Genomic DNA, 20083 nt, shown 5'->3' with positions numbered 1-20083 from the left:
AGATAGCACTTCTAATTGCCTTAGAATTGAGCATCAGAAAATAAGTAGAAAGTGAACTATAACAAAAAGAGTATTTACATTCAGTCTCCAGAAAAACAACATGAAGTTACTATACATGTATATAAAGACTACCAAATTTAACTAGGACACACACCTACATGCAATAGAATCTATATCCTACTTACAAGTACTCCTAAAAGATAAATGTCAGTCAAAAGACATACAATGAATATAGCAGAAAGTTATCTAAATCAACATGTTCTTTGGGGGGGGGGGGGGGGGGGGGGGGGAGGAAATCACAGAATTGAAGGGGCTGGAAGGGACCACAAAAGATCATCAGGTCCAACCCCCCTGCCAAAGCAGGGAATACCTCCTACAGCTGAAATAGCTCAACAAGAAAGGATGAATAATGAATGAGTTTGGAGAGGCTACAATTATCACTGATTCACACACTTGTGACAGAATAAGAACAAAGGTATCAGTAGTACAAGAAGGAGGACAATAGTGCAATACAGAGAAGATGTGTGGGAAAGACAACATGGAAGACCTGCAAGTAATCTCAGACATAGTGTCAGATAGAAATGTGCACACAGGAAGCTTGTGAAACAGTACAGCAACACAGCCCATCTTAGCACAAGCAACCTCAAATGATAGGCTGGGTTCTTTATGTAAAAGTTGTGCTTTTAATAATTTCATAAAGGATCTAAAGTGGGACTCTCTCAGTAAATATGTAATAATATTACTAGAAATGAAACTCTTAACCTGAACTGTGTTGTTCTTTAACGTTGACGAAATTGTTTCAAGGAAACTTGAATATTTAATACGTACTTTTAACAGAGAATGAGTAATGAGCACATTAAGCTATGACTACATTACAGCACTGCAGATGGTACTAGCTCTAATAGCACAAGTATCACAATTCAATTTACATTTCTCTAATCTGACCAAGTACTATCTCCAGTTTGCTTCTGCTTCCAACAAATACAGGGAGTAGGCATACCTTACATATGGTTAATTTCATGCTAATATTAAGTTGTTGTTTTTAACCTGTCTGTCCCCAAGTTGATCAAAGAATAGCATTTATCAATATAAACTATGTTACTGGAATTGAAGAGCAAGATGAAGCAGCTGTTAATTCTTATTCATAAACTTATCCAGATCCCAGTAACTGCTACAGTACAATTCCTCTTCTTTTAAAGTCTTTCATAATACAAAGTATTGGTCCATTACTAATTTTATATTGTTAGCCAGCTCCCAGTTCTGGACTAAAGAGTTCACCTACAAATTTATTTGGATGATACAGAAGAGGAAGCTATAAGAAGCAGGTTACACAGGAATGGGTAACAATTCCTATCCTTTAAGGATAACACAGAAGAAACTAGTAATATATTTTTCCTGTAATTAGAATTTCCTGGTAATTTCACTTAACAATACCGTAATATTCACTTCACACAAGTTTGACAAAACCCCTAAAGTGCAATTTCTACATGACAGCACAACTGCCTCAGATGACTAGTGACTACTATGATTTCTATCAACTGAAATTCAGAATGAAAATATAACTTACCATGATGCCTTCAAAAAGCCTCTATGACTTAGCCCCTCTTAGCTACTTACAACCGCTTCACCCATTTTTTTTTTTTTTTTTTTTTAAACCCAGGTTAAGACCATATCATCACTAATTGTCCACAAGTGTAACATACCATTCTCTTTCAAGAATTTAAAAGCATCTGAATATCCTTGCTCACAAATCTCTCCTAGTACCTGCAAACAGAGGGTAAATTAGTCAGCCAAATAAAAGGAGATTTAAGATCAACAGTTCACAGAATGGAAAGCCACCTACATCTACCTTTCATCTTTATAATTGTAGAAGTTTCTTACAATTGCTCTAATTCAACATATTCACGTCAATAAACCTACTGTGTGACACACATGCAATCATGCATATGTAAGCTTATTCTTCAACTATCACAGATGTACTGATTTACTCAGCTAAAAGGACAAGATTCTAACTGTTCGCAAGAGTTTCTTCCTTTGGCTAGTCTATGTTAGAAGCAATGTAACAGGGTGGCTTAGTAGAATATGCCAATTCCCCTCTTCCCTTCCCATGCTTCCCAATTCCCAAAACAGAGAAGCCAGCTATGCAATTCTCATGTTCAAGTTCAAACTTAGCCTTCCACATGAAAACATCTTTCACCAGATATAACACCAGCTCAGCTAATAATGTACACAGTCCTAGACAAAAGAAAAAAGTTAACACATACATAAGTTAAATTAATTTTTTTTCCAAGTTGTCAAAACCCTCTTAATTGAAAAAAAAAAAAAAAATCTATAGTAGTCAGAAACATTTCTCCTCTGTAGTATATCCCAAACCAGTTGGCAAAGTCTGTTTTCTTTTTTTCAGCTTCAGCAACTGCAATTCAAGCTATTTCCCTCATCAGATCCGCAATTACAAGTGCTTAGCAGAATTTAAAGGCAAGCTGCCTGCATCAGGTATTAATAAGTTTACAAAGACCTGTTGCTTCAGAACTGCAAAGTTCTGAAGAAACTGATTAGCAGGTAAACATGAAAGGACTCTAAACTGCCTGTTATTAATTTACCAGTGTAGATTTTATGATAGAATCCTGTGTTAATTCCTAAATAAACAGAGAAAGCCAATACCATTTTCAGTCAGAGAGACTAAATAATAAGGAGAATGAGGTCCCTTCCAACCCAAGCCATTCTATGATTCAAAGATCATCTAGTTCCAACTTCATTCTTCTAGAATAAAGACAGGCTACGAATAAAATAGAAACAAGAGAAGCGTCAACAGAAAACCTTATATGACTAGATGAAGTGCTAAGATTACCATAGCTTTCTGCAAAAACAAAGCCTATATATTGGAAAAATGTTTTAGTAACTACATGAAGTTACCTTAGGTTCTGGTGGAAAGAGTGCTTGTGTTAAACGATAAAGGTTCCCCAAACTGAGCTGAATGCTGGTGTTGGTCAAGTTCATTTCATGAAAATTGGCTGAGTTCCCCTTTGGGCAGATATCACACTCCCCAGCAAAAGGTGAAACTGTGATTGTATTCTTAGATTCATACTGAGGCAAGTTGTCACTGATTCCTCCATCCACATAGCGCTATAAAGATTAAAAGAAGTAAAAAGAACATTGAAATTTTCCAACTAGCAGATTTCCCATTAGAGAACTAAATATCACTTAAAAATAATAGTACAGTCTCTGCCTACGTTCCCAGACTAAACATTTTGAGTAGTATGTTTTGTCCTCTTACGTCACTTAAACATTTGTACCTATAGCTCCATAGATAGTCTAAAAGCATTCTATTTGTGACTTTTCTGGACACTTAAGAAAGAAAAAGTCCTTCTTTCCAGTAGGATAAATTTTAGCCAGTTTGTTCTGACAATGTCAAAAGCCCATTCCTCATTACCAACTTCTACTGGCTCCATTTTCCTCCCTCCTAACTAGGCATCAGAGAGAACTGAAGGTCCTTCATAAAATGTAAAGGTAAGGTAATGTTTTGAGCAAGAGAAACCTGGATTATCAGTTTAACCTGTCTTGATACTCACTCCCTGAGTATTCTGAGAAACACATTAAGAATGAGGAAGAGGACAGCTTCAGAGCAATTTATCCAACATACTGTTTTAGAGCAGCTTGTTCATACCTACTAGCTTTCTCAAACACTTTAGACTCAGCAGTATGCAGCTGCTGACAAACTTCCTCCAGGTGTATAATGCAATCACCAAGGTACTCAGGCAATCACCAAGGTACTCAGGCAATCACCATGTCCTTTGTGGAATTACTAAGCAAGCTGTTTGGTCAAGAAGCAAGGGTGAAACCATAGCATGCAGTCTTCTCATTAAATTATTCAAGGATGGAAGCAGACATCCGATTTACTGTTCTACATAAATACTTGTTGGTAGTGGTTTTGTTATTTTTTGCCTTTTTTTCCTTCTTCAGTTTCTGTCCATTTATTCCCCCACAAAATGTTTAATCCCAAACACTGTGTTTGAAAAGTGTAAAACAAACACATCACACAAACACTTCACAAAAAAAGGAAAAAAAGTTCATCTTGGAGAAGCACCTTAAATCCAACAGAAACTAGCCTTTGGCATTTCTACTGCTTACAGAATAGCTAGCCCAGATCTGAAGTTGTGTTATATAATAAACTTCAGCAAACCTGTTTCTTTTGCTGACGGTTACCACGCTATTGAATGTAACATGGTCTGCAATGTAATATTCTATAAACACTCTGAGCTTCAGTTGTTGCAGTAGATGCACTTGCATGTGCTGTTGCATATTACTAGTACTGTACATCTATTGGAAGTTATCCTCATGTCTTTGGAAGACAGGGTATAAAGACACAAAGCATCAAGCCAATAAACAGCAAGATGCTACAAAGTTTAAATACTAGACATTCCACTGTGTTTACACCCTACAGGTCTCACACCAAGCATAGGGAAGTGTAGTACTATTACCATGATACAACATAACTTCTATGCATTAAAATCATATCAAAATAATCACAAAGAACAAAAAGATACGATTCCTTCTTTCCCCTTGCCTCAAAACAGAACCAAACCAAACATCTCTTCTATGTTTTTGTACTCTGGACTAAGCCTTTTAAAATAACATTGTTGTCTGGTGACAAGGACTGAATAGCCAGATTATCCTGGATCCACCTAAACCTTGGCTTCAGTCCAACGTCCTGTTTTCATAACACCTTTAATCTGGAGGATTTTAAGAAGACATACAAGGTTTAGAAATACAGATAAAGATAAATCCCTATACAGGTCTAATCACTTTTGCTTTAATTTCAGCAGCAGAAGAAGATACATTTCATGGCTATCCTTGACCTTTTAGCACTTCCAGATAGCCTTCAGAACAGTCTGTAATCAAACACTGTTAAGGAAGTTTTGAGTTTTCTTTCAACATACTTCCCCTCTCCTTATGTAAGGAACATTAAATTTGGAAGGAAAGAAATTGCAAGTTAGTGCAACACCATAAAAAAAAAAAAATATGATGAAGTGCATGCCCACTTTCAGACCTGTTAATCAAAACATCTGCAAACTATACTGATTTTTTTGCAGTTGTTGCCCCTTTAACGTGGGATTTTAGAAAACCCAGTATAGCCATGAAATATTAAGAGGTTTTGTAACCAAGAGTTCCTGTGAAGTAATGGGAACAGACTGATGATCAATCTCTTTCATATTTAACACCAATGACAAGAAATTAAAAAATCTTTGGTTATATCTAATTGAATTGAACTTCAATTCAGTTTTAAGGCAGATTTATCTATACAAAGAACATGCAGATATACAATATAATCTCTCAGATTTTTTTTCCTCAAAATAAACAAGTGACCCTTCCTATCAATTTATGCAGGTGAGTGATCATCACTGTCTTCATTAAATATTCATCCTTAAGTGTTCACTTTTGCTAGCTTAGAATACTCTATTTTAATTACTACATCAGCAAATGAGACATTTCAGGGGGGGATTTTTTTTTTCCAGGATGGAGAAGACATACATCTTCCACTTCCAACGCATCTACTGTTCCCTTTCTCTTTTCACAAGCATATACATATATACATCTACAGTACTAAAAGCTCTGATGAGAGCTTATTTATTTTATTGTAGGATAACAACAACAACAAAAAAAGTATATACATTGTCTTTTATTTTTTTGTGAATAGCTACAAGTGTTTTTAAAAATCGAAAACTAGGACTTACCACACCTCTAAATGATGGTGGAATTAGGCCACAATAAATGGGGACAAATGAACTACAGATCAAAGCCTGTAGAAAAATGAGATTACATAAATTAAATGGTAATTTTTCTATTATTATATTTATCCTTTATCTTTATCTCTTTAGCTGTTGGCAAGAACAACTGAACCGAAAACAAACAAACAAACAAACAAACAACAGCAAGTATTCTTCAATAAAAAGAAAAAAAATATTATTAACAAGCATTATTTTACATAGACAATTGAGGGTGTTCAAACTTCTTTCTGGCATGCAACCCCAATCCATTAAAAAGAGATAAGACTCACTAAAAGTCCATTTGTAGAAATGCTAATTAGCAAGAAGAAGTTTATGATCATTCCCTCAAGCTACACATTTTCACAGAACCACAGAATCATTTAGGTTGGAAGAGACCTCCAAGATCACCTAGTCCAACCTATGACCTAGCACTAACAAGTCCTCCACTAAACCGTATGTATCACTAAGCTCTATATCTAAACTTCTTTTAAATACCTCCAGGGATAGTGACTCAACTGCTTCCCTGGGCAAGGAAGTAGAAGTACTTTTCTGAGTAACCAAAATAACTAATGGGGGACACTAGTATTATCCCAGAGTAATAATATAGAACTAGGTTATTCACGGATATTAAGAAATAATTAAAAAAAAAAAAAGTATTTTTGACTGTTTCCTGATGACTGCTTTTATAAGAATAACCTTAAAAAAATTTCTTCATTAAAGACATTGTCATTAGATACATAGCACTTCATCCTTTTGTCCAGTCTTAAAATGGCCTTTGTCCATTTTAAGATTGATCTCACATATCTACTCCCTCAGTTCACAGATACATTAACTGGGAAAACAGAATAAATTTGGCATAATGAAGGTTGAATTATTTTTTAAAATACTTCAAAGTAACAATATCTTTAAATTTTTAAAATGGAAACCCAATGGAAGATATGAAATGGACTTGAGATTACAAAAATGTCAAAAAGTTGCCAAAAATAAACATACCTGGACAACTTCTTCTTTAGAGTTAAAATTAGATATCAGTGTATTTTTACCATCTGATACTCTGGTTAGTGAAATACACAGTCTGCCTGAAGACAACTGGTGAGTGTTTTCTGGAAGATTTCTCATCAGTCCATCTCGTATTATCTTTATCACGTTGAAGGAAGGATGAAGAGGTCCAAGATTTCGCTTTCTAGCTTCTTTCGCTAATGCCAGAACATCTGCACAAGCTTCAGCTGCGAACAAAATGCATTTCATTTAAGAATAGAAAATATGCCAACAAAAAGAAAAAAAAAGAAAGAAAAAGATACCCCTCCAAGCCAAACTTTTATATAACTAAAGTTTTTATATAACTAAATCATCTCTAGAGCTCCAACTTTTCTTTCTGATTGCCAATATGAAAATTCAAGAGCTTTTTAATACATGAAATAACTGTCCACTAGCATTTAATTGCGAGTTGAGAAGTATTCTGAGAAGGAAAAAAGTAGTCACCTAAGACTTTCAAATAGTCAGAACTTGTTCTCATGAAGACTCTGCCACTAAGTTATTTATATCTGTTATTTCTAAGTATAGGTATAGAATAGCCATGTAATATGCTTCTGTTTGGAATTATTAATTCTAGAAACACATTCTTTAAGAAGGAAGGAAGCAAGCAAGCAAGCAAGATGAGTAACCTTCCATAAGCATGTATGCATAGAAGTATTCCACATGCAACATCCATAAAAGAAATCCATAAAAACTATACAACGCACAGATCTTAGTTCCGCAGTATCTCTGCTGAATAAGTTCATCACAGCCTGGGTTCACCACCACTAGTAACACCTGCTGGACTTTAACCCAACTTAAAATTTCAGGGCATCATTTATCTTCCTTTATACATAAACACAATAAAGAAGATATTACATGGGAACTTCCAGTAGGGAGCTTCAAGAGGGAATTTTTTAAAGCAGTGGATAAGGAATGTGGGGGAGTTCTGCAACACCTCTCACACAGGTCTCCATTTCAATAGGTGTTTTTTTTTTTTTTTTTTTTACCAACATGTAACAGACATATAATCGAATTTTCTTCAATTAAATCAGCATTTAGGAACTAGATCAAACCACTACAGAGGACATGATTGTTCCTGAAGAACAGCTAAACCATTCTATCAGCCAGAAACCTAGTCATGCTTAATGAGAATAACAGCTCATCCTCCTGTCAAGGTTTTGTTTAAATACTTAGTATTATGCTTCTCCAGGGCATACTTTGTGGATATTGCCTGATAAGCAAGTCAACTTGGGAGAAGAGGAGGAGGAAGGTCAAAGTAACAGGTTTAACCTGAGTGATACACTACAAGGTCATTCAAAAATCTGTTCAGAACTTGCATATTTTAACTCACATAGCTTCTTTCTGGAATAGATAGGATTCAACTTATCAAGCTAATCACAAACACTGCACTGAAAAGAACTTCGCTTTTGAGTTCAGATTTACTTTTGAAAATACTATCTTTCTACAAAGCTTTTTTTTTCCTCTCAAGTAGGAACACCTCAGCCTTTCTTAGCACACTAAACCAAAAACCTATGCTTAAACGAGTACGCCCAAAAAAACCTGAGCCAATAGATTTATAACTGATTACCACCTCACCACAAAAATACTGCATGTCCAAAGCCATCTATGGAGAAGATCTAAGATGAGTGCACCTCAACAGTTCCAATTTGGATCAACCCAAAATGTGTATCATCCTCAAAAGAACAGCCACCTCTGAGCTTCTACCTTCATCTTCCCCCAAATGCAATGAAGGAAGCTTCTCCCTCAGTCTAGAGCAGTACAATTCTGTTTTCTCTATTTAATGTCTGTTCACAGTAAGTCAAACTTGAAAACCTACAGACTCTAAGTTTGTCTTTCCAACAGGTAACAAAAAGAAATCCCTTTAGTCAAAACATCTGGCTACAAACCTCCAAGAGGTAAAATATGCAAACCAGGTTTAGTCAAAAACCCTGTTCAGAGCTACACATCCACACTTGTGGTTTTATGTGTGAGGACAAGCATAGTAATTCAAGCCTGGGTCCAGTCAAGTCTTGAACACCTCCAAGGATAGAGATACCACAATTTCTCTGTGCATCTACTCCAGTATTTTGTCACTGTTGTGGCATTTTTCTTTTCCTCTGATCTAATCAGAATTTCCCATTTTCCCCACTGTGGCTGCTGCCTCTCATTCTTCCACCAGGCATCTCCAAGAGCCTGGTTCTGTCTTCCCACTGGGAAATGCAACTGTGAAAATAGGTGGGGCTTGGAACAATAAGTGCAGAAATTAATACTGTGTGTTATATCAGTTAACGCAAAATTAACAACTAAAAAGATGCAGAGTTAACATCTGAATTCCTGCTAATAACTTAAAGATTTTAGAATATGTCTGGTTTTGAATTGTCTTGTAACATTCCCAAGTGACTTAAAAAAATGTTTCCAGAAGAAATACACTTGTACATAAAATATAATACCTTGGGCAGTGGTGACAAATGCACTAGTTAATCTAGTGTTTATAGAAAAGCAAAAATTCCACTTGGCATATAAGAAAGATGTTGGAATAATTTTAAGTTTACAACTATTAATTATTAAAATACTAAAAATGTTTAAAGCTGTTAATATCACATATTGCCAGGTAAACAATATTTTTTGTGTGCTTCAGAACATTTCTTATATTTATAGCAGCTTCCAAGTCTTCTTGAATCACTTACAATATCTAAAAACTTAGCACTGGATACGTACTAAAAACAAATAGCTACTGTGGATAAACATGGCTTGTTTTAAAAGCTGGTACAAGGCTCATAACAATTTATGCATGCTGTGCTAGTACCTTCAAGTAAATTTAAATTAAAGTGTTTAAGTAATACAAGTTTATTGCTAAAGCTTTGAAGAAGTTAAGCATGACAGATAAGTGGCCAAGCTGCAGGGACAAGCATTTCATAGCACAAGCCCTTCACAGGTACAGAGAACTTCTTTACATTTTAGTGATGAGCTCAGAAGTTTAAAAACACCACCAAACCCTCTCCAAATTCAACATAAGTGGTTTTCCTCCTCTATCTCTGAGCAAGGTGAAACGTGAACTTAAAAAGTCTCCTAGTTCTAAACCTCTTATGGCTCCTGTGAACAAAAACTATCAGTTTTGCATCCCAAGCCTTTATTCCGTGGATCTCTGGTTTAAAAGGAAAATAATTTTCAGATGTTTCATACACATTTTAAAATGCACTTTAGTCACTACCCAACAACCCGAATATTTTTCACGCATCAGGCTGCTTTAACTTCTAATTTATTATTATTATTATTATTATTATTATTATTATTATTATTAGCACATCTAATTTATTAAATAAACATTTATTTGGGTTATAGTCGGTCCCAAATAAGTCGAAGTAAAGTATACGGTTTTGCTTCCCGCCAAGTAATGAGCGCTTATTTCCCGAGAGAGACTACAGCTGCAAACTGGCATTTGTTACCACGGAATATCTGCTATCACACACCACCAACAACTCAGCCACTTCAGACACAATTAAAATCAGTTAAAATCAGCCGGTCCGTCTCCTCCTCCCCGCACTACACGGTTCGCACAGATCGCAGGAAGGGGAACCCTCCCCCCACCCCATAGCCCCGCCGCCCCGCACCCAGCGAACCGCCTCCGACCAGCACGGCGCCGGCCAGTGCTCCGGCCGAGGCGCCGTAGATGTGCCGTGCGTCGCGAATGATGTGCGGGGCGTGCTCCTGCAGGCAGGTGGCCACGCCGATGTGGTAGACGCCCAGGAAGCCGCAGCCGGCGAACGACACGCTCCAGCCGCGCTCGCGGTCCAGCATGGCCACCAGCAGCTGGCCGTTACAGCCGCTCGCCGTGCTGCTGCTCCAACCACCGCGGCGTCCGTCGCCCGGCGCGATACGCGAGTGCGGGGCTATCCTGCGGCTTTCCGCCGCTGCCCCGCCCAGCCCCGCTGGACAGCCAATGGCGTACTGCAGCCCGCCGCCTCGCCATGGCCCAGCGGCGGCCCAGCCAACCCCAGGGCGGATGCAAATAAAGCCCCGCCCCCGCCGGGTGTCCCCGTCCCCCCTCCGGCTGTGAGGCGGGGCCTGGCTGAGGGGATGACGGGCTAAATAAACGCGAAGATGGACTTACAGCTTGCTTTCGGCACCGAGTGCGTTAGGTGGCACGCCCCAACGGCGTTTTAGGGACAGAAGCACGGGCAGAGGAGGTAAATATCACTCCCAGCCCAAACAACTAGCGTCGTCTGATGGAGCTTGTGAGGTCCCTGGCAGACTGAGCGACCGACCGCAGGAGCCAGGCACAGAGGGGCCTCCGGAGGTTTCACATCGGCACCTTGAGGTGGCTGAGTTCTGCCAGAAAGCCTGGAACGTGCTGACAGCTTGATGGGCCATCAGTGATTAACAGAGAACCATAGCACCATCTAGGCTGGATACATCCAACTATCCACACATCCAACCACATCCCATCACCAGCCCACCTCCCTCCCCGTAGGGTCACCTGCAACTGCCTGAACAGAATTGCTTAATGCCCCACCACGTCACCACATCTAGCCCAGCAGCAAACAGGCCTGTTGACCAACACATGCTACGGAAGAGCTGTCTCATAGCCACATAACACCCCTATGAAGAGGTGTCGACCAGCCCTGACTCTGGTCTGCACCAGTGTAGTAATGCCACTGTGTCAGCTCTGTAGACCACCTTCCCTGCTAGCCCAGACACTTCTGTGGAGTAGGCCATTGCAGGCCAGAGAGGTGCACAGAAACATTTAGAAAACAAGTACTCTGGAAGTCTCAAATGCACCTGACTGCTTCCAGGCATGATTTATCTTCCTGGAGAAAGGCGCTGGTATCCTCTCATAGTTTAAGAGGAACTGGTAGTTGTATGTGACAACCCTCCACAAATCCCAGAGTTCCCTAGGGCTGGCCTATGAGAAAAACAGAACAACATATCTGAAATCTTTCAGGATTTAATTGCTTTGGTCAGGGCTAATGAAACCCTCTTTAGCTATCTGCATGCACCACCCTATCCTAACAACAGAATTCAAAAACATCTTGAAAGAGACACAAAGGAGCTCACACCTCCAAAATACACCTAGGAGAGAGGTTGTGTTGTGCAATTTTTTATTTGCAGGGCACGCTGCCAGAAAGAGACAGAGCAGGGAATCAAGCTCTTTTTCAGTCTGGGTGGGCCTGAAGCCAATTCTGAAAAATTACTAGGTAGTTCTACCAGCAAGATCTTGAATAATCCTTGGACAAAACGCACACTATCAGGAGAAACTCTGGATTTTGTCTGAATGAACACCACAAGCACTGGGTCACACCTTCAGTTTTCCTGTCTCTACCTCAGCTCTCCAGCCACCTACATCTATTTGCGGCATGTATCTTCATCCATTCATCATCTCACCATTTCAACAGGCAGAGCAGAGTGTCTTAAACCCAAACATGTCCATCACTGAGGCATTTCTCTTCATTTAGGGAAGAAGGTGTAAGACTGAACCTATTTCAGCTCACAGGGAAGGAGAGAGCTGTAAATAACGAGGGAGCCACATCCCACAGTTCCCGAGTCCTATTTCAATTAAAATACAGTGACCACTTTTTTCTTCTTCTTCTTCTTCCATTTTCTTCTAAAAGGCCAGCTCTCCTGTATTTTGTATTCTATCCACGTGTGTGTATTTATTCAGAACTTATGTACAAGAGAGTACCATTTCTTAATCCATACTTTTTGAAAAGAGGCACAGATGCTCAGAGAGGAACAGTTCTGTCTGACTGCAGAAACGCATAGAATCACAGAATGGCTCAGGTTGGAAGTGACCTTAAATATCATCTAGTTCCAAACCCCCTGCCATGAGTTGGCATACCACCCACTAGACCAGGTTGCCCAGGGCCTCATTCAACCTGGTCTTGAACACTTCCAGGAATGGGACATCCACAACCTCTCTGGGCAACCTGTTTCATTAATTAGATATGGAGAACCAATGAAACGGTAGAGGATTTTCAAAGGATTATCACATCATATTTTTTTTTTGTGACTAATCTGTTTTGCAGGCTGAGATCAACTCCATTTAAAAAATAATTTTAGTCCTAACCTGTCACTAGAAAGCTGTGCCTGAACCTCATTTCTTTAATAGGTGGGAGGAGTCTTTGCATTTTTACCATAAAATGATACACAGCCAGTTCATAACCATCTACTTTTTCACTGTCTTTTGACTTTAGTAACTCCTTTCTTTCACTGGCAATGCTTGGAGCAATGAACCTTATTCTCAGCCAGTCCTCACGTGTAACACTTGGGTAGCTGGGCTCCTCCATCCCTTTGTCACCAGAAAGGCACTACAAATGTGCCATGACCAGTCCAGTAATCAGTCCTTCAGGTGGGGTATCACTAGAGCCTTACAGCCTTTGCTAAGGAGGCTGAATCACTAGTTCTGATTAGTTATAGTCATATTGTGATCAGCTGATAAATTCAGGTCCTTCCTCATCTCTGCTTATTTTTTTTAAATTCAATTCTCCTGTACACAACACCAAGTTTTCTCTCTACATGGTACACCCCTTCCTGTATGTGCTTATTCTTTTTCAGTACCAGTTTTTATCTCCTCTGGTTGCTCCATAACAGATCTTACAATTTCTCCACTACATCATCTCCGGCTTAGTGCATAGTTTTTCATGCAAAATATCACCAGAAGTACACAGACAAGATGGCTGCTAGCTCCCTTGCCTGGAAAACCATCTGTTTCATCAAAAGCATAGATTAGTATGACACACTGAACCTTTGTCTAATCACTTGGCTATCTCCCTTTTATCTCCAGGCCTATAAAGATAATTGTCCTTCCTCTCAAAACCTATTCTAATTCTTTTTTGTTGTTGTTGTTTTTCACATTTTTACTTTACTCATTTAATTCCAAGTACAAATTTATCCGTCCTGCACCACTCATATGTTTAGGATAAAAATCCTCAAGCTAGCTCTAAAAACCGGGCCATCCGAGAAAGATGATGCAACCCATCACAAGCACTACCAACTAACCCTACTGTGGTTGTACAATATGTGGTTTCAAAATTGTCTCATTTATCTCACATATCTCACATACACTGTGCTGCAATCAGTGTTGCAGACATCCTAAATCCTTTACTGAATCTACTCTGTAATAATTTCCCAGTAAATACAGGGAAATGAAGTAAAGCCTCAAGCAAGTTAACAGAAATTTAGTGAAGTCTGACGGGGATACAATCTACCAGGAAACTTGCATGCAGCTTAAATATCTGTAACAGATGTCAACCCAGCCCAGTCAAGGGGCTGGGCATATAAATTCAACAGGTGTGCCATCTGTCTATAATTTAGCTGCTGAAAGCTTCTCCCTTAATCCTTTCCATGTAGCTACAATACTTATTATGATTTAGGTGTGTCATTTTCCTAAGGTACTGATTAAATATATTGGAAAAGAAGAGAGAAAAGCAATAGTGCATTTGTAAAGTGCTTTTAAACTCCTTAGAAGAAAGATACCATTTAAGTATTAAGTTTAATGAAGGCATATGATTTATAGGTAAAGGAACCACAAAGGACTGAGCACAAATAGGAAGCAACAAAGAAGCATTACTGGACAGGTGACAAGTGATCAGGTCTGAGACCTTGGGGGAGAAAGAGTATGAGCCCTGGTGTCTTTGTTATTCAGGTGACTCCTTTTTATGCATCCTGAATATGCTAATTTACCAGAGGAATAATTTAAATATTTTACAGATGAATTTTAATTCTTTCTTATAGTCATCCTGTGTTATTTGGGCACACCCTAAGGGAATACCTACCACCATTGGTGGCCAGAGGACTGAAACCTTGAAAATGCATGAGAAACCACAGGGTAAGGACAGGAGAGTGTTGAATTACAGAGGGAGGTGCACTGAGGACAAATACTAATCATAACCTGGACAAGGAATCCCTTTACGTTCCTCGTGCCAAGGCTCCACATGCACACTGTGCTGCTCTCTTCCCTGACTTCTGCCACAGGGCTGCATTTCTGGGGAGCAAGGACAGAGAACATTATTTAAACTTTCCTGAATATAGCTTTTTACAGTTTATCATCAGTTTGCAGCATCACCTGAAATATCCTCTACTCTATATTAGCCTTTGCAGAGAATTTGCTCTTGGCAAAAATATCATTCTTGGTCCATAACTGGCTTCCAGTTCTTTCTAAAACAGTGGTATCAATGAGCAAAGACATGAGTAGTTTGTGTGGTTATTTTTTTCTGTTCACATGTCATAGCATGGCTCATTAAGCTTGCAGACATCTCAGGTTAACTACTCTCAGGTTTCATTGGCAAGCAATGGAAAGTAGGTCATTTTAGTGAAAGATACTGACCTGCTTTTCCCTTGGGCCTGATCCTGCTACCCTTTGGGAAAGACTTTGGGATTGAGTTAATGTTTTGGTAATTATGTTCCTAAGTTATTATGGCAGGGAGTAATAAAACTGTACAAATTATGGAGTATGTTCTCAAAAACTGCTGTACAAAACTAACACAGATGCTGGTAGTTTAAGCAATTTCAGTGCAGCTACTAAACTTCACAGGATAATCCTTATGCATGCTTTGAACTAAAGCTAAGAGGCCTGTTCTGATTTCCAGTTGATGGTGGACTGAGCTTCAAAACAGACAGGAGATTCTTAGATCTGGGTGCATCCCATGTTTTAAAAATGCTACCTGTTCAAATGCTGAATTCTACTGCCAACCTTCACTTAAAGCAATGGGGGATGGGGAAATGAAGCAAACCAAATTCTGAAAAGGTAATATACAGTATATTCTAAGTAACAAAACATTCAGCGCATTTGGCTTTGACCATCTTGTTAACAGGTCTCTGTGAAGAACAGAACAGGTTTTAAGTGGGGTGCAGGGACATGCACTCCATCACACACACTGCATCACTGTGCTGCTAGCAGGAGTCTAGTTAATCCACAGCACATGCAACCCACTCACTGATAGTCACGAGGTGGCTATAATCAAAGGTAGAACTGTACACCGCATGCTAAAGAAAACAGTGACTGAACTGTGTTACTATAGAGTCTTGCTTTGTCAATTTATTTCTAAAAGTCGATAGAAATTCTCCTGCACATAGCATATTTTCATATTTAGAGGTTGTCTGGAAACCAGCGTAACTGGTTCTGGTAGAAGAAAATGACATTTCCTATTTTGAATTCCTTGGTGCAACACGTGGTTTTCATTCTCAAAGTTAAATCTTGAGGGTAACAATTTGCTTCTCAGGTCTGATACCACAGCTGTTGCCTTTAGTCTTCATTACTATTGCACAGAACAAATAGCTTAAACTATTTCACATTAACAAGGTCAAATTTTAAGTCAGCTATGTTTTCACAGCATTTTTGTTTCACAACTTTGTGGCCTGATTTGTATGTGGCAATAGTTTATTGCCAAAGACCCCTTGGTGCTTTATATATCCTACAAATGAGATACAGCAATGACCATGCCCATTGCTAATTTGCAACCTTAGCTCTTCTGATTAGTTATTTTTAAAGTACTTGGAATTGTTTAAAGACAGGATGCTAGGAAAAAAAAGGAAAAAAAAAAAGAAAAAAAAAAAAAGAGAATGGCTAACAAACTCTGAAAAAAATTCAGACAGCCACCAGAGTTAGATTTTTCAAATCTTGTCTTGTAGAGAAAAAGTTCCTTTTTCTGTTTGTGGTGGGGCTATTAGAATGTATTGTTTCCTCTTCAGCTGTTTCTACATTAACTATATTTATTATTTAATGGCAATTCTGGATATAACTATATATGGTAACTTCTTTGTGGCAAATAATGTGCTTTAAAGACCTAATATCTTATCATTAAAAGGCATAATAATCAGCACCTTACAACAACTGAGAGATAATCAAAGCCTCCCTCTGTGGTCTTGACCTAAGAGAAGACTTTAAACTTGCTATTGCTCTGAAGACTAGATATTTGTCTTCCCAACTCCGAGACCAGTAATACTTGGAGAATTGTTCTAAAGACAGATATGTAGATAATGAACTGTTTCTCTAGCAGAAAACTTCCCCAGAGTTGTGATACATTTTGAATCTTTACTGGTTGGTTTGTTGTGCTGCAATCAAGATTGAAGATTATTTTATATTCACCTACTTACCGAGGTTTCCATTCTATATAAAATAGGTCACAGAAACAGTTGGTCCTTCATTCAGCACCACTGAGAGGTGGAAAGAGAAAACTGTGGAATTAACATTTGTAATAAAAGGAAATTATAGCTTGTGTAAATAGTAACTAGTAAGCTGCTTAGCATGCATTAGCCCTATTCTTTACATTTGAAGATACGGTAAGAAATCACGGTGAAAGGATTAAGGAGATGAACACAGGTAAAGATGCTGTCAGCAGAGTATGTCAGCAGGATTCAAACATATACAAGGTGCATGAACATAGGTCTTTGTTATAGTAGTAGTTGTGGCTCCCTTGATTCTTTAAATACCAGGGATTTGAAAAGTTCTGTATTTCTCGCAGTTAGAGAAAGGAAGAAGCTTATACCAAACAGTTGTACCTTGCAGATGGCTAAACCAAACCACAGCCTGGTTGAGAGCTATGTAATGCCAGCACAGCAGGCGCAGGGACTTCAGGTGCCACAAAGGAGTTCAGATGGTCTTAGTCTTTCAAAGCAAAGACTCCTAGTGAGCTCTTGGGTAGTAATACCAACATGATCAGTCACTGCCCTTTCCTGTGCTCATATGAGCATCTATGCACAGTGGAGTGGCTGGAAGAATTAATCTTCCAAGAAAAAACTCTTTCCTATGGGGTGTTTCTCAACCTAAACAATTCTGCTTCTCAACTGCTAAACCCATGGCCTCACTGTGGACAAGCTTCCTTGCTGTTTTTGTAAAATGGGTGACCTGGAGAAAAGGGGCCATGCCAAGAACCCCAAAAGGAAGGAGCATTCACCACACAACGGGGGAAGGAAGTTGAGGCTGGGGGTAGCCTAGATGGATGTGATGTATGCTATGCTGCACAGTGTTTAGGGACCCTTCTGTTCAAAACAACATTGTAGGCTCAGGGTCTTAACTTATCTTTGTGTTATGGAGAAGTCGGACAACTACTCTGTGTGCATCATGACCACTCACGCTAATTTAATACTGCAGCTTGGAGGCTTCTAGTTCTCCTAAAAACGGGAATGAAAAAGCAAAGACAACTCAGTGGGTCTGCCTTTTCCCAAAAGGTCTCGGAGGACTCTGTTACTGACATAAGCTGCAGAGCTAGGAGTTTGGACCAAATAGTGGAGAATACTGCTAGAGGAAAGTGGCTGAAACCATCACAGCTGGCTACAGCTTCATCTGTGTGTCAACAAGCTGTTACAGGAGTAATCTTCAGTGACTTTCCTCTGCCTGCACCTCTGTTTTAATCTCTGAATTAGTGTGAGGAGGATGATGGGGAAGGCTCACCTCCCTGCAGCTATGCTTTAACAGGAATAGAGACCTTTTTGTTTACAGAGGAAAGATGTTATGTAAGTTCATCAAGGAAGGCATCTAAGCTATGCATGTCTCATTGGCTTAAAGTAAACATCCGCCCTCATCATTCTCCTGTCAGATATTTCAGGCAATTAACTGTGCAGGGGTCTGGCTATTATAAATCCCATTTTGAAGAATTTGCAATTCCTCAAAATTCTTGCTGCATAGGAAATTTAGGCTTAGCTTTAACTCGGTGCTGTAAATTTTAGCCCCACGCATCAAGCATTTCAAGTTAGATGTTGAAACAGCAAATAGAACACCCATCTCTCTATGCAGGTCTAATTGTTTCATTTTCATCTAGCTGCCACTAGATAATAGCTAATTGTTTAGTTGTTCAACAGGCAAGTGATATGCACAGCAGAAAGTGGGAACCTATTCTGCTCTCAGCTTCCCAGGAATCCTATGGAAGTTCACTACCAGCAAAAATTTTACTCTAGATTTCCAATGTCACTGGTTGTTTGAGTGCCATTCTAAATCAACAACTCCTTATCTGTTTGTATTACCAGGTCCAGATCTTCCATTGCTGCAAATCAACACACTCACACTTCAGATCTACTGGTAAATTTGCATTTAGTTTTAGAAATTGGCCAACTGCTCTGCTAGAGCACCTTTACTTTCAGTAAGTTTTCAGTTTCTTCAGTAAACTTAAGTAAAGGTAAAAAAAAAACAAAAAAAAAAAACTTAAAAAAAAAAAGTAAACTTCAGTAACTTCAGTAAAGGTCACTAAAGGTCACCCAAAGTAACCTTTACTCTTCAGTTACTTTTTATACCTTTACTTTCAGTGCTTCCCCCTCACTCAGTGATGCTTTTTGCTGAGAAAAAATAGTATAAAATTTGTGCCAGAAAGACAAAATGTACTATACCCATAAAGTAGAATGGCAGAGATGAACTGAAAAGAGACTTATCACCTACATGGTATGTCTGCTACAACTTCAGCTGAGGATCAGGGATAACTAGAAAAAAAAAAAAAAAAAAAAAAAAAAAAGGCTGCATGTAGTTCTGCTATAGTTTGACGTGAGGAGGGAGCTGTGATGCTGAGCAAACATGCTGTCCTGGGTGGTAAATGACAGCATGGGGACTGCTGCCATTCAAATATGTCCAGTGAAAGGGACCCTAGGTCCACTTTCCCTCAAAGAAAACAGCAAAAAGAAACAAAGGAGAGAGAGAAAAAACATACGTAGTCACATCAGTTCTCTCCTACATGTACAAGGCTGAAGAGCTGCCCAATGTCCCTAGTCCATGATAAGTGTGCTTGACCAATGTAACATTTTACAATTTTGAAACAATTTTGAAGGAATTTCTAATGGTACTCAAGCTCATAATAAATTAAGTCAGTGAAAGTCTTTCCTTTTACTAGAGACCCTGGAACACATCCATAAAGTAGAGGCATAGGGCTTTGGAGGATTAAAGCCTGGCTTTCACATGACAAAAATGTAGGATGTGATGGTAAAGAAGCAGTTAAACAACTAATCTCCAGACAAAGTGAGCATTTGTCAGGATTTGCCACTTCTCCCACTGTTGTGCAACAGTCTTGTAAGTAACACAGCTGAACAAATTAATGAAGGATTTCAGAACATGTATGATGTCAACTGAAAAATGAACTTTTTATAGCTTTTTAGTGTTTATAATCAAAATGTAAGTAGGGTTACATTTTTGGCTAAAGACAATTTGCATAAGCCATGGTAAGGGCCTGTATCATTAAGGAAACTTCTATTGGTCTCCACAGGAACAGACTGAAGGCCTCATTTAACACACTAGGGAGGCCAAAACTATCTAGATTAGAGCCCATCTCAAGACACTTCAGCTAAAATACAAACATCTCATTTAACTGCTAACTGAATAATTT

The 20083-nt window shown here is 38.8% G+C and overlaps 1 protein-coding gene across 4 annotated transcripts in view; it reads right to left on the bottom strand.

Moving 5' to 3' along the window:
- The window catches only part of LOC311429668 (1-acylglycerol-3-phosphate O-acyltransferase Pnpla3-like), a 46885-nt gene that overhangs the window by 7879 nt on the left and 18923 nt on the right, over window positions 1–20083 (bottom strand). For 2 of the 4 annotated variants that reach the window (XR_014688334.1, XM_084505762.1), the window contains exons 1-5: window positions 10394–10706; window positions 6759–6991; window positions 5733–5798; window positions 2914–3123; window positions 1704–1764 (exon numbers count right to left, since the gene is read on the bottom strand). Coding sequence is in view for 3 of the 4 variants with exons in the window: in XM_084505762.1 (XP_084361888.1) it covers window positions 1704–1764; window positions 2914–3123; window positions 5733–5798; window positions 6759–6991; window positions 10394–10580 (757 nt within the window). In the remaining variant the exon portion in view is untranslated. Of the gene's footprint in view, window positions 1–1703; window positions 1765–2913; window positions 3124–5732; window positions 5799–6758; window positions 6992–10393; window positions 10707–14670; window positions 14764–20083 lie in introns of those variants that run through there. The other 2 variants (XM_084505763.1, XM_084505764.1) reach the window with 2 other exon arrangements.

Source organism: Aythya ferina, assembly GCF_964211825.1.
Source record: "Aythya ferina genome assembly, chromosome: 1".
In the NCBI taxonomy this organism is placed as follows: Eukaryota; Metazoa; Chordata; class Aves; order Anseriformes; family Anatidae; genus Aythya; species Aythya ferina.
Note: the sequence above shows the minus strand (reverse complement) of the source record. Positions and strands in the feature narration are given on the sequence as shown.